This window comes from Suillus discolor (genome assembly GCF_016758755.1).
Source record: "Suillus discolor strain FC423 chromosome Unknown F5147scaffold_51, whole genome shotgun sequence".
Lineage (NCBI taxonomy): Eukaryota > Fungi > Basidiomycota > Agaricomycetes > Boletales > Suillaceae > Suillus > Suillus discolor.
The window spans coordinates 271,546-286,167 of record NW_024541298.1 but is presented as its reverse complement, the minus strand read 5'-3'; the positions used below and the strand labels follow the sequence as shown (position 1 = coordinate 286,167).

The following is a 14,622-nucleotide window of genomic DNA, read 5'->3' as shown; positions in this document are numbered from 1 at the left end:
AGGCTCAAAGTAAGCAAGCTGTATGAGGTTGCTCATAAGATAAAGTGTTAATAAGGAGCTCACAAAGAACTAATCAAAGGACTGGATAAATGATATTGAAGTAATTATGTAAAGGATGCCTATTACATAGAAGGCTGTAGTATCTACTTCCATAGTCTTGCATAGTACCTGACTTTCTTAATGTTTACAGCATATGTCTTTATGTTTTCCAGAGGAACAACAGTGAAGGAAACATCAGCTATATCAAAGATCATTGTACTATAATAGCATCTCAAAAACTAGGCCACTGGCATAAGCCTGCCTGATTTTGGCTATAGCCATAGTTTGTAGTTTTAAACTTTCAGTTGTAGCTTTGGCTGAGTGCTCCAGGTGTCATACATAGGGGTAGCTTTGTCATGGCAATGTCATGTCACTATAGGAGAGAATAGTAAGTTTGATTTGTTACTCAAAATTCAGAGCAGATACTTTTGACAGTTAATCCAATCACTTTTAAAGTAATCCAGAAGTGGATGGATAGGTAAAACCAGCTTAGAATACATCACATTAACATTGACTTTCTTTCAAACCATTAGAGAGGCTCCAGTAGTTCAGATAATAGAAGATAAATAGTTAGGGCCATACAGTGTCTTGTATGCTTTCCAGATAGACTCTTTGTAACCAACCACTATTTGCACAGTCCAAGCTAGGTGCATGCAAACCTAAAAGGATAACATGTCCTGCTCTAATAACATAAACACAGTTGCATCATCGAGTTGAGTGTTGGATATTGAATATCAAGTTACCAGCTGCTCAGGCTGCCTATCTAAATTGCATGGTAACAGAATATCTAGGGGGTCATGTGATTTAACTTTGGAAAATAATATAAAAAGACATAATGGCAAGACAAAAAGTAGTTATAATAACAAGAAATAGCTGTTGAGCATTTTCTCCCATGCACATGTAAGTCACCAGTAATCATATGAATTAGGGAGTTTTACATTCCTAAGCCAGTTTTCTGGTCTGTATGGTATCAATGTTAGGAAGGCACAGATGAAAAGGTCATGTGCAAGCTGCTAGATAATCTTCTATCAGTAGATGTCACATCAATAGACAGGAAATGATAGTGGGTAGGAAATAATAACTGTTCTATAAGAACCTTAGAGTGTGTCAAGGACACACTGCATGATGTTGTCTAAAGAATTCGCACCTCAAGCACCCCATCAGGTTTGAGGATGTAGCAAATCTCCTAATAGTACATTGTATAAAGCAACAACTTTAATATATAAGGCAAGCAACTTACAGCAATAACTGGTACCCACTGTACATTAGAAATTACTATATTGTATGTCAAAATTCTCCACTCTCAAGAAATGTTGCTATTGATGATGAATATTTTTTCTTTGCATCAGATTTAGTCCATTGGGGTCATTGACCCTATGTTGGATGTGTTTCGTCATGTGCATCTTTCTCTTTGCAGGGGCAGGTATATATACTAGTGCTATATATGGGACTGACACATACTTCCTGTGTTGCCCAGTGGGGCAACACAAGTAAGTACAAAAGGAAAGCTATGGTGAGGAAGTGTTAGTAGGTTGTATTGGATCAGGCAAGGCTTGCAGGGTTTTGGCTTAGCGTGCTTTGCTTTGTGAAGTTGTTGTCCAGCTTCCTGTTCCTTTAGGTCTACTAATTTCTGTTGGTGCTGACAGTGATGCGGTTGAACACAACCACCCTTTTGTTGTGGAATATGATTTGTGCATGGATCAGTTGATGAGTGTGTGGTGTGGTCGTTGAGGTGTGGTGCATCAATGATTCCATGTTTCTACACAGCAGCAGCTTGATTGGACAGTAATTACAGCTCACTGAACATCGGCTTTAAGTGTCCTGTGCTATTGATATATCTGCTGAGGTGTGGGGAGGCTTTTTTTGGATGTGAGTATATAGGAGATTAAGGTGGCATTGCAATGAAGAGCATTTGTGAAGTGATGGTGTTCCTATCAGTATTTAGGACAATCAAAGAGGTAATGATGGATTGTTTCCTTTATTCTGGTGTAGAGATACAACAATTGCTGGACACTACACGAAGTAAGTAACTAGCAATATAAAAATGTATTGTGGTCGTGCATAGCCTAGTCTGCTATACTTGCAAGACAAGTATGTTCAACTCGAGGGGTTAGCTGTTTGTAATGGTTTGTAGTTAGTGAAATGATAAACGGTGTAGAGACTCATGCCTCTCATTGTGCAATATGGCAGTTTTCACTGGGGAGTACATGGCACGAACTTGTAGTATCACTCTGTGTGCTACCTGCAGCTATCTCTATATGAGGCGCAGCTTTCCCGCGCAACGCGCGCCATGCGCGCGTACCTTTCCCGCGCTTCACGATGTATATGCGCGCGCGCTTTCCCGCGCTGTAGCGCCCTATAGCGCCAGCCATCCAGAAGCATCCATCCACTGTCCACCAAGTTCCCTAGTGCGTATATTTCCATTTCTCACATTTGCATATCATTCCATCTTTATTTTTATCATGGACCCTTACTTACATATATCTTTACATACCTTACTCGGTAGCGCTTCGGCTCCGCATGACAGCGCTTAGGCGCCATACTTAAGCGCCAGCAGTACATACTTACTTAGAAACTTACTCTCCCACCAGAATGACAGAGGACTTACTGGTTACTACCCACTATTCACCTAGCAGAACATAGTAGAAATCTATTTGTTTACACCTCGCATCTCTCTTCTCTTGTCTTACATCATATCATCACTTAAGCAAACTCACTCTTACTCTCTCTCGTATCTGTATACACGCGCACGCTTTCCCACGCTTCGCGCCATACACGCGCGCATTCCCGCGCCTTGCGCGCACCTGCGCTTTCTCGCGCTTCGCATTGGCCAACCAGTAGCGCTTTCAGCGCATACCTCTAGATCCTTGCTGCACTCGCTTCCCCTTTAGGGTCGAACGCACTTGTCGTCTCAAGTATAGCAGACTAGGCAACGCGCGACCTTACAACATTTATAGATACAACCAGGAGCATTGTTCGTGCCTCGCTGTATCGTTGAACCTTCAACGGTCAAAAGTCCGAGCATGATGTGTGTGAGGAATGATAGCTAGATGAGAAGGGGTGAAAGGGGGAGAAAGGGTGAAGTGGGGTAAAACTCAAATAGACCTCTGGACGCGAGTATAGATTTGGCCCAAGGGGATTGCTACTGAGAACGATTCCTCTAAGTAAAAATATGGAGGGGAAACTTTGAACTGGTAAGAGTAACTGAAAATGGAAGAGCGTGTGACGTTGCGCTTGAAGCGGCGCGAGCGCGAGCAAGCTGCCAAAGGTGCGATACGATGTGCGACCGAACAGCCAAAAGTTTGATGGAGCGTGGAGACGCAGGAAAAAGCCGACGGTTTATATGAACGCGCAACTAGCGGTATGTGAAGGAGATGTGACGCGACGATAGTGAGGGAAGAGGGTTCTGACGATAGATGCGATGACCAATATGTGGACAATAGCGTGACCATTAATACAGTGCACGATGTAGTCGGCCGAAGATTTCTGACTTAGAGTCTGAGTGATGCATGCAAACGGATGATAATTTTCGATAACGGGCAAGAAGATACATGAAAAATCCTAAGTCTAGAGTATATATGATAGCGCGCGTAGCGCTGTTCGGAACCGAGAAGATAGCGGTAACACGTATTAAGGGTCCATAACGCAAGTAACAGAACATACGCGATATCATCTCCGAAAATATAATCAGTCTAATGCGAATGAGATAAAATACGCACCAATGGACAAGCGGAGGACATGGATAGGACAGAGGAGGATGTGCGATGGAACCGACGAAAAGCGGATGCGAACCAAAACACACGCATGAGCTGCGGCCGTCGGCTGACAATAGGAAGGATGTGTGCCGTGATAGTGATAGCGTGCGCTGCGCTAGGACCTGAGGGATACTGCAAAAATAGCCTCTACGAGGCTACAAGGACTACAAGTCCTACAGTGAGAAACAAAGTCCAAAGGTATATCTACAATGTCCAATCCCAAAGTGTCAGATCCGATGTTTCAAGGTTTTGGGTTAGCAGGTTTCGGGCCAGGTTCAGTGGGTTAGCGGGAATCGCAATAGTGAATGTTGGGAAAGTGAGCAGTATGAGGTTTAACAACAATGGCAGGTATTTCGGATAGACAGAGCAGTAATATTCGCAATATCAACTAAGAACTATGAAATATCGGGTTTGACCACTAAATATCGGGAAACGGCTCCCTACTACTTGGATCATGAAAATACTCGAGGTCAGTCCAATATATATGTAAGTACATAGAAATCCGGAAACCCATAGGCGAAAGTAGCGGCTGAAGATTTCAGGTCCGAAGTACATGTAAATAAACATGAGGTGCTGCAGATGATGGGAAAACATGTAATAGTGCTGGCTACGACGTGAGTAATGTGCGAAATAATCAACTATGCACCTAGTGGGGCTAGCAAGACAAGACAGGACACAAAATAGGACAAGTGCGCAGGATTTCGGGTCGGCTGATGCAGCCGAAACATTGGGTCTGCTAGTCAAAGCGTCAGGTTGCATTTGGTTAGCGTCGGGTTGAGTGGGTTAGTTAGGGTTGTGATTAGTGCACAACGGGCATTGAACGTGTATCGGGGAATCACTGAATACATGCTTAGCACGAGCTTGAGTGCCACAACGCACAAAACACATTGATATACGCTATCCCTTCATTTGAGCGCTCATCCAAAATGACACTGTCTTTTTCAATACAAGCCGATGGATGAAAACCTTGCAGATGCATTTACAAAACCCTTGCTGGCGCCATGTTTTCAAAAGCTACGAGAAGGAATGAAGCTAAGTTGTGCTCGAGGGGGAGTGTTACAGTAAGATAGAGATAGTCATGGTAAGAGCACCAGGAACAACACTTAACAGAGAAGGCAAACTGGAGAATATTGGTCAGATACTACACAGTAACAGAATGAAGTCGACACTTCGAGTACACAGACCGGTTACAAGTAGTTAGCGACAGACAGTATAAATACTAGATAGAACAGATACTTTAGAGTCAGTCCAGTTAATAAGAGAAACATACTCCTATACCTCCCACTCCCTCTAAGTCTCATAACCATAAAGCCAAGAAGTGATGATGATGAATATTGTCACCTGCAACTGTCTTCTGATCCATTGGCCATCAGGAAAACGACAAGTTACTTAATTCAACTTATTGTTGCTTTTTCACACCCAATAAGGTAAAATAAGCAAAGGCTAAAATAAGTGGCCATGAAGTGGAAAAAGACTACTTGTCGTCTGAATTCTCACTTATTTCTGACTTAGTTTACTTTTTGCATCACAAATAAAGGAGAAAAAGGGCATTGTCCATTCAGAAAAGCACAATGCAAAAGTAATTAAGGAACAATGAAATTAAAAAGAAATGAATGGTAACCTGTAGTTGGAGAGCAGTATCAGTAGCCTAGTACAAGTAGAAAATAGCACTGGTTGAGAGCTATAACAAATGGTGATAGTAGTAGTCCGCCAAGCAAGATGGTGTTGAAAGGCCAGACACCGGAGAACCACTCTGCCAAATCTGCCAAATCAGCAACTTAGTGATAAAGGCAACAAAAGACAATTCAAACAACATAAGAGGTATAAGAGGAAAATGACCCACATACATAAGAAGGCATGGTCATTGTCAGAGCTATCGGAGACGCTTGCATCCACAGCAGTACTTTCATTCAAAGTTGATCACACCATGTTTACTGTAGTTCCGATGAAGTCCAAGCCCTTCTTCTTGATGCTCTTCATGTACCCAGTGTTTTCTTTACCCCAGAGATCGTGTGAAAACAGATATGGGGTGCTGGTCTCCTTTCCAGTGGCCTTGTTGAGTACTTTAGAGAGCTTGATATTCAACTTGCTGCACAATGAGGTTGATGCTAAGATGTTCTCAACTTTGATATTGCCCTCTGAAATCAATGTGATGGCACGCTCAAGCTGTGTGAATCAATTGAGGGGGACTTGGAGCATTGCTAACAAGAAAATGAACAGACCGCTGTAGCACAAAATGCGATAACCCCAGCCATCCCTTTTGATGCAAGGTCCTTGGTTTTCAATGTGGTGTAGCACTTGAGCTCATGCTGAGCACGTATTCTCTTATTTCTCGATACACGTCCAATGCCCATCATGCACTAATGTAACCCGATGCTAACCCACTTAACCCGACGCAAACCCGACACTTTGACTAGCGGACCTGACGTTTCAGCCGCATCGGACCCGATATTTTCCCGTGCACTTGTCCTATTCATGTCCTGTCCTGTCTTGCTAGCCCCACTAGGTGCATAATTGATTATTTTGCACATTACTCACATCATAGCCAGCGCTATTACATGTTTTCCCATCGTCTGCAGTACCTCGTGTTTGTTTACATGTACTTTGGATCCAAAGTCATTGGCCACTACTTTCGCCTATGGGTTTCCGGATTTCTATGTACTTACATATATATTGGACTGACCTCGAGTATTTTCATGATCCAAGTAGTAGGGAGCCGTTTCCCGATATCTTGTGGTCAAACCTGATATTTCGTAGTTCTTAGTTGACATTGTGAATATTACTGCTCTTTCTATCCGAAATACCTGTCATTACTGTCAATCCACATACCGCTCGCTTTCCTGACATTTGCTATCGCGATTCCCGCTAACCCGCAGAACCCGCACTCGAAACCCACTAACCCGAAACCCGAAAACATCGGACCCAACACTTTGGCATCAGACATCATAGATATACCTTCGGACTTTGTTTCTCGCGCTCGGACTTTTGACCATTTATCATTTCACTAATTACAGACCATTCCATACAGCAAACCCCTCAGGTCGAATGCACTTGTCTTGCAAGTATAGCAGACTAGGCTGTGCACGACCACAACATTTTTATATTGCTGGGTACTTACTTCGTGTAGTGTCCAGCTATTGTTGTATCTCTACAGTGAGAATGATAGCATGACCATTAATGGCACTAAGATGGGCCTTTCCGAGGAGCTGCAGCATAAATGCAGAGCGGAATGCCTGTTACAGTAACATGGCACGAGTCCCCCGCCAGCAGAGAGCCCTCTGCCACCCGCACGGCTATAGACGATACCGGAGCCTCACCAGCTCTATAGACGATGAAGACGATAGATGATGATAGATGATAAGCGGCAACTGCCGGCTTAGATAAGCGGTCTGGACCGCACGTGACATGACATGACGACATAGGTCTAGAAGACCTATTTATGTTATCAAGATAGAAGGCAAGCCTCGTGTTGCCTCATGTACTGATAGAAGGATACCACGTGGATCCTATCTCTGATGGAAGCGTACCGCATGGACGCTATCCACGATAGAAGCCCGCCTCATGGACGCTATCTCTGACTCGAGTAGATAAGCAGATTAGAACCCAGCTTCGAGCTGAGCTTAGATACGATAGAGTAGCCTTATATAAGGTCGAAGATTAAAGTAGACGTTCCTTACTTTAATCTTACTAGGTTTTCCCCTTGAACTCCTTGTCCCGCTAAAGCTACCTGCTCGACATCGACTCGTACCTTCAGTGACGCCTCTCACTGTCTGTAACCTCTGCTATCATCTCAGCGTAACCCCTCGTTAACCACCACGAGCTACGTTTGAGTACGCAACCTTTGCTTGTCTGTAAAGGCCGACGACTCTCAGCACTCGGTACCACTGTCGTGGTTGTCGCTGTTTAGATCATCCTAGTCGCACACGACCGTTTGTCGTAACAATGCCCCACCAGGCTCACACTTGTCCATGTTCTCAAAAATAAAGGAGAAATTCTTCAAGAGGAGCCCTGCAAGAACCTTTGGGTCACAGTCATTGTTGCTCATCAGAAAATCAAAGATGATTGCAATGGCTGTAGAGCCGAAGTTGCTCCGCCACTCGGAAAGATGTTGGACAGTCTATAAGTGAACAGATATAATAGTAAGGAGGTATCATAGACATTTGGGGGGACAAAAACTTACAAGCAAGAAAACAACACTGTTCTAAACAATGGTGAGGTTCAGCTCCAGGTAGACTGCCTGAAATATAATTTGGATATGCATCAGCAAAGTTGCATCTGTGATGCTCCAGAGGGATTCCTGGCTGCTGGCCCACAACATCATCATTGGAAGGAATTTTTTAGCCCAATGGTGGTCCGCTTGGACTTGTTCAGGGAGGTCAGTATTTTGGTATTGCACTTGAGGCTTCAAATTGTCATGTGGGGTGTCGACATTGACTGATTGCTGTTCCTTGGGCTTGGCAGACGTAATACCAAGAGATGTTGAAAGCTTGACTGATTCCACCTTTGCCTTCTTAGTGAGAGCAGTTTTGATGTTTGTGATCATGACTGGTGTCTAATCCAAAAAAAAATTGTGTCAGGAAGGACTACTATAGATCATTAGATTCTCACCGAACTTGTGGTGCAGGGGGGCTTCACATTAGGCTCCTCAAACTTCACTTCATGTATCAGATCACTCTTGTCTGGTAGGTCAATATCCATTGTATTGTTGACTAAAGGTGCAGTGAGTATAACAGTGTCAACTTCAATGATCAGTGCTGACTCACTGTACTTGTCCAAAAAATCTTTAATTTCACTCCCAGGGGTTATATTGAGGTCTTCAGAGGCTTTCATTTTGAGGTTGCTGACTGTGAAGGAAGCCTTGGACAAACCTGCTTCTGATGGCTGGGTGAATGAAGCATGGAACTCTGCTAGAATCTCCAATTTATCATCAGAGTCGTCAATGGTGAGAGTCAGTGCCATCTTTGAACTACTATATCAGATATTTCTCTTGAGCAAAAATTAAAACATCACCACTGCAGCTAGCCTCCCTTCCTTGGCATTGATCCCATGTACAGCCAGGTGTTCCAATTCATCAGCCTCGTTGTTGTCCTCATCATCAGCAAAACCTCTCAGCACATCCTCATCCACCCCAGAACATTGAACACCTCTAAGAATATTGGTTGGGATTTCACTGTGAGCTGTCTTGAAAGAGCCCATAAGACAAGAAAAAATTGTTGTAGGAGGCAGTGATGCCAATGTGCAAGTCACATGACTGGGCACATTCTGATTCTTTATGAGTACACCTGAGACCCAGTGGTTGACTTTGCTGTCAAGAGCGCTGTAGAGATACAACAATTGCTGAGCACTACATGAAGTAAGTAGCCAGCAATATAAAAATGTTGTGGTCGTGCACAGCCTAGTCTGCTTTACTTGCAAGACAAGTGTGTTCGACCCGAGGGGTTAGCTATTGGATTGGTCTGTAGTTAGTGAAATGATAATTGGTCAAAAGTCCGAGTGTGGGAAACAAAGTCTGAAGGTATATCTACGATGTCCGATGCCAAAGCGTCAGGTCCGATGATTTCGGGTTTCAGGTTAGTGGGTTTCGGGTTTGGGTTTAGCGGGTTTGCGGGAATGGCGATAGCGAACGTTGGGAAAGCGAGCGGTATGCGGATATATGATAACGACGGGTATTTCGGATAGAAAGAGCGGTAATATTCGCAATGTCAACTAAGAACTACGAAATATCGGGTTTGACCACTAAGTATCGGGGAATGGCTCCCTACTACTTGGATAATGAAAATACTCGTAGTCAGTCCAATATATATATAAGTACGTAGAAATCTGGAACCCTATAGGCGAAAGTAGTGGCCGACGATTTCGGGTCCGAAGTACATGTAAACTAACATGAGGCGCTGCGGATGATGGGAAAACATGTAATAGCACTTGCTACAACGTAAGTAATGTGTGAAATAATCAACTACGCACCTAGTGGGGCTAGCAGGACGGGACGGGACACGGATAGGGCAAGTGTGCGGGAAAATATCGGGTCTGATGCGGCCGAAATGTCGGGTCCGCTAGTCAAAGCGTTGGGTTTGCATCGGGTTGTGCGGGTTACAGCAGATAGTGACGGGCATTGAACGTATATCGGGAAAGTAGTGAATACAAGCCTAGCGTGAGCTCGAGTGCTACAGCGCACTCAGGCATTTTCCTGTAATTCAAAGTTAAGTTGAGGAAGAACATAGTTGATTTAGTGAGCAAGAGCATGGTGAGAGGCTCAGAGAAACTTACACAATAACATCGAGTGAGTTGCCTTTCTTATGCACATGTGCAACCTTACTATCTCCACAATCAGCAGCTGTTGTCTGTTTGATTTGCTCACACGTTTGATTGACAGCATCCTTCATCAAAGCTTTGGTAATTTTCTTCTTGAAGGTACTGAGCTCACCACGTGCATCCTGGTCATTGTCAAGGTCCATTGGTGCATCAGCTGTATGGGTAAGTACCTCTGGCTCTTAATTCAAGTTAGTTCCAACCTCATCACCTCCACCACAGGCTGCTGCCTGACTCAGACCATCCTTCATAGCCTTCTTGCCTTTAGAGGGAATTGGATAAGACCAAACTTCCTTAGCCTTCCTCATCAGCATGTTCACCTGCTTGGCATCCATCTCCAGCTCTATACCAGTGATGTGCTCAGCACCTGCTTTAGCAGCTACTGCCTGTGCTGCTGCTTGTGCTACTTTTTCTTCTTGAGCAGCAGCAACTTCTTCTGCTATGTGTCAGGATTTCTTCACCTGCAAGAGGATCGCACTGGGATGTGCAGTTGCATTAGATGCACGAGTATGACAAGCTGAAGCAGTGTCAGCAGGTTGGGAAGGCATATTGTATGAAATATGTGAGTGGGCAGCTGTGAGTGAGATGGACAGAAGTTGAAGGGTGCAGCAAGAATGGCCTAGGTTTAAAAAATTTTAAGTATGTGCCCTTATCCCAAACATGGACAATGTGTATTGATTACAACTATCACACTCGAAACTCGGACTTGGTTGACTTTGGACCAAAACCTCATTTCACCACTATACCATGTATGTACCCCATTTTTTTCATCTGTTTAAGCACAGTTGATATCATTCAAAGGAACTGGAACTCTCAACCAGATCATAACACACTCCAACTCCCTTGTGAGTGCCTAAATTGTCAGTGTCATTTCAAAACTTAAGCGGGACGAACAAAACATTGGAATTTGGCCCATCCTATAATCACAAAGGCATCTAATTCTCACCGTGCCAGTGTTTCTAAAGAGCTGGAAGAGCCTCACCATCCAGCACCTGTGCAACCACATGAGGCACAGTTCAACTTTCAAGAAGTTGAGAATGATTGGTTGAATATGATGGAACATGATGGGGCACATAGCTCACCGGCTCTGAGAATCGACACGCAGTTTTGGGGGCCATGACACTGCCTATATCAGAACTTTCACAAGGAGCTTGATGGTAATGCTTTACTTTGCTATTAGGACAGCTTTCTAACAATGTTTTGATGTATTTTTTTTAGCCTGCCCTTGTGATGAGAATGGCATGTTTCTCCCCCCTGGAAGGCCACCTGAGCCGCTCTCTGATAAATCCTCCTCTGACTGGACACCTTACCGAAATTGCATCAAATTTGAAATGGCAGAGTATTTTTTTGCTGAGAATCAGACACCTGCAGCCCAAATCAATAAACTCCTTGATCTCTGGGCCTCAACCCTCAAGAAACATGATAACAGGCCTCCATTCACTGATTTTCATGACCTCTACAAACCCATCGACAAAACACCACTTGGAGATGTCAAATGGCAGTCATTTTCAGTTCGCTACAATGGTGAAAGACCAGACACTGATGTGCCACCATGGATGGATCAAGTCTTTGACATCTGGTACCGTGATCCACAAGAGGTCATTCACAACATGCTTGCAAATCCTGACTATGCCAAAGAGTTTGATTATAGACCCTACCACAAGTTCTCAACTGATGGTGATGAGTGTCAGTGGAAGGACTTTATGTCTGGTGATTGGTCATGGGATCAGGCTGTAATTCTTTCAATTTCTTGATCATTCCCTTGAATCTAACAAGTGTCTGGCACCAGGATATAACCTCAGAAGATCCAGAATCGCACGGATCCACATTTGTACCTGTTGTTTTAGGCAGCAACAAGACTACAGTGTCTGTTGCAATGGGAAACAATGAGTACTACCCACTCTATGCGTCTATTGGCAATGTTCGCAACAATGTCAGACAAGCTCATTATGATGCAGTTAGTATCATTGCCTTTCTTGCTATTCCCAAAAGTAAATTCATTTTTTCTTAAATGTGCTGTTTGCTTATCTGAGATAGCGACGAAGGAGCATGCGACTGGCAATGTGAGGTTCTGAAAGTTTTGCCAGCAATTGTTTCACTGCTTGCTCTCCAAGATTCTTGAAACACTTCATCCTGGTATCACCAAGTACGAAGTCACACATTTTGGCGATGGACATTTCCACCATGTTATTTATGGTCTGGGACCATATATTGCTGACTATGAGGAGCAAGTCTTATTGAGATGCATTGTGCGTGGTTGGTGCCCAAAGTACATACTTGTTCGTCTTTTTAGTCAACTACTTAAACTAATTATTGTACAGATATTTGGCTTCACATGTCAATCTAAATGAGCCAGCCAGTTGGCGCTGTCATGATCATATGGATGCGCTTGTCAAGGAAGGTACTCTGGATGCCTTATGAAGTAAATATGGCATTGTTGGTGAACTCATCATAAGTCCTATCTTTTGCACTAATGTTTTCACAACACCTTAATACTTTATATCAGCCCTTTACAAACAATTTTACTTGAGCCAACATCCATGAACTCATCTCCCCCAATATCCTTCACCAACTCATCAAAGGGACGTTCAAAGATCATCTGGTGGATTGGATCGAGAAGTACCTATACCAGACACACTTAAAGAAAGATGCTGATCGCATCATGGATAACATTGATCGAAGGTAAATAATTCATTTTAATCATAGGTATAGCTATCTAACTAGTTTTGTTTAGAATCGCGGCTGTTCCAGCCTTTGCTGGTCTTCAGCACTTCCCACAAGGATGAGGCTTTAAACAGTAGACAGGCGATGACTCAAAAGCCATGATGAAGGTATTTTTTCATGCATCAGACTACTAATGTCTTACTGGCATATTGTTATAGGTATACATACCTGCCATTGAGGGGTATGTCCCAGCAGATATGATCTGGACATTTCAAGCCTTTCTCGAGTTTTGTTGTCTTGTCCAATGTAGCATAATCATGGAGAAGACTCTCGAGCAAATCCAGGATGCACTCAACCGATTTCATCAGTACCAGAAAATTTTTCAAACACTCGATGTTGTTCCTACATTCTCACTCCCTCGCCAACATTCCCTACAACACTACCTACTCCTAATTCGACTTTTTGGGGCCCCAAATGGTCTATGCTCTTCAATTACCAAAGCAAAACATATCAAAGCAGTGAAGGAACTGTGGAGGCGCTCCAGCTGGTACAAGGCACTCAGCCAAATGTTGGTCACAAACCAACACCTCAACAAACTTGCTGCATTGTGTGCTGATTTTACCCAGCGCAAGATGCTCAATGGTACATGCCTTTCCACAGCTGCCCTTGAACTTGGTAAGTAGAATACCATCATTATTGTACTCTTGCTGATACTCAAATAGAATGACTGTGCACCCTGAATCTCATGGCACCAGACGAACAAGTTCATCTGGTTGCCAACGCTCAGGACGACAATGATAATGAAGTTGATAACGGACCTACTAATGTCGAAGTACATGTGGAGTTAGCTAAAATGCCTTGCGAGTAATGTAGCACCTGTCTCTGTCAAACCACACTAACACATGCTTTAGAATGTAACGGGCATACTTGCACTACTGCTGTGTTAGCACTTGAATTGTCAATCAAACATCTCCCAAATATTCTGCAATGCTTTCTCTTCACTCAACTCAATCTCAACAATCCCTGTGACCCCTCAGAGGTTCCCCTTGCCTGTTGTCCCCAATTTGATGGCAAAATCAACATTTTCAACTCGGCATGTTCAAGATTTTTTGCACCGAGTGATCTCAGTGGTATCAGGGGCATGCGCTGTGAGTATATTTGCACATGTCTGACATGGAGAAATGAGCACCCTCAGTTTGATTGCATCTTTGTCAACACAAACCCAGGTCTTGATGGTATGAGGGGTATGGATGTCGCATGAGTACTGTCTTTTTCATTTACTTATAAGGCTAGATTATACCCATGTGCAGTTGTGCAGTGGTTTGATACCATTGGAGGCTCGCCCGACAAAAACACTGGAATGTGGGTTGTACAGCCTGCTCATAATGCTGATAACACCCCCCATATTGCCATCATTCATATTGATTCAATCTATCACGCCGCACACCTTATTCCTGTATATGGTACTCGACCTGTTCCTCCACAACATCAGCACCATCAGACCTATGATGTTTTCTGCTGTTTTTATGTTAACAAATATGCTGATCATCACTCCTTTGAAATTGCATTTTAGACTTTTTCTGTCTAGTATTTGCTTATGACACTTAAATTCAACTTTTGTAAACTTCACACATGAACTTATTTGCATGCTCGAACCACTTTCTCACAAGTAGAAAAAGCAATGTTTAAGTTGGCTCAAAAATCTTGTTGACGAAAATCAAGGGTGATTAAGTAAAATAAGGCTAAATGAGTAATTGGTGAAATTACTGATGGCATTCACCCTTCCTGATATTTATATACCAGAGCTACGAGCTCCTCTTTGATGCATTACTACTACCCGATGAAATTGTTTAAC

The 14,622-nt window shown here is 43.4% G+C and overlaps 4 protein-coding genes across 4 annotated transcripts; 1 reads left to right on the top strand and 3 right to left on the bottom strand.

Moving 5' to 3' along the window:
- Positions 1 to 5,667: 5,667 nt before the first annotated feature.
- On the bottom strand, positions 5,668 to 6,148 carry F5147DRAFT_776734 (uncharacterized protein; the record flags this gene model as incomplete). The annotated part of the gene is made up of 3 exons (XM_041441886.1): positions 5,668 to 5,679; positions 5,730 to 5,960; positions 6,017 to 6,148. The coding sequence occupies 3 exons, from the start codon at positions 6,146 to 6,148 to the stop codon at positions 5,668 to 5,670; spliced, it is 375 nt and encodes a 124-aa protein (XP_041289864.1).
- A 1,847-nt stretch (positions 6,149 to 7,995) lies between these two features.
- On the bottom strand, positions 7,996 to 8,753 carry F5147DRAFT_655358 (uncharacterized protein; the record flags this gene model as incomplete). The annotated part of the gene is made up of 3 exons (XM_041433966.1): positions 7,996 to 8,346; positions 8,403 to 8,503; positions 8,558 to 8,753. 3 exons carry the CDS (start codon positions 8,751 to 8,753, stop codon positions 7,996 to 7,998), a joined length of 648 nt encoding a protein of 215 aa, XP_041289863.1.
- A 1,532-nt stretch (positions 8,754 to 10,285) lies between these two features.
- On the bottom strand, positions 10,286 to 10,651 carry F5147DRAFT_655357 (uncharacterized protein; the record flags this gene model as incomplete). The annotated part of the gene is made up of 2 exons (XM_041433965.1): positions 10,286 to 10,542; positions 10,582 to 10,651. The coding sequence occupies 2 exons, from the start codon at positions 10,649 to 10,651 to the stop codon at positions 10,286 to 10,288; spliced, it is 327 nt and encodes a 108-aa protein (XP_041289862.1).
- A 693-nt stretch (positions 10,652 to 11,344) lies between these two features.
- F5147DRAFT_747021 (uncharacterized protein) lies at positions 11,345 to 14,340 on the top strand (the record flags this gene model as incomplete). Its single annotated transcript, XM_041439901.1, has 11 exons — positions 11,345 to 11,442; positions 11,533 to 11,836; positions 11,893 to 12,060; positions 12,182 to 12,372; positions 12,425 to 12,504; positions 12,635 to 12,785; positions 12,838 to 12,863; positions 12,909 to 12,934; positions 12,986 to 13,442; positions 13,715 to 14,019; positions 14,056 to 14,340. The coding sequence occupies 11 exons, from the start codon at positions 11,345 to 11,347 to the stop codon at positions 14,338 to 14,340; spliced, it is 2,091 nt and encodes a 696-aa protein (XP_041289861.1).
- Between the last annotated feature and the right edge of the window lie 282 nt (positions 14,341 to 14,622).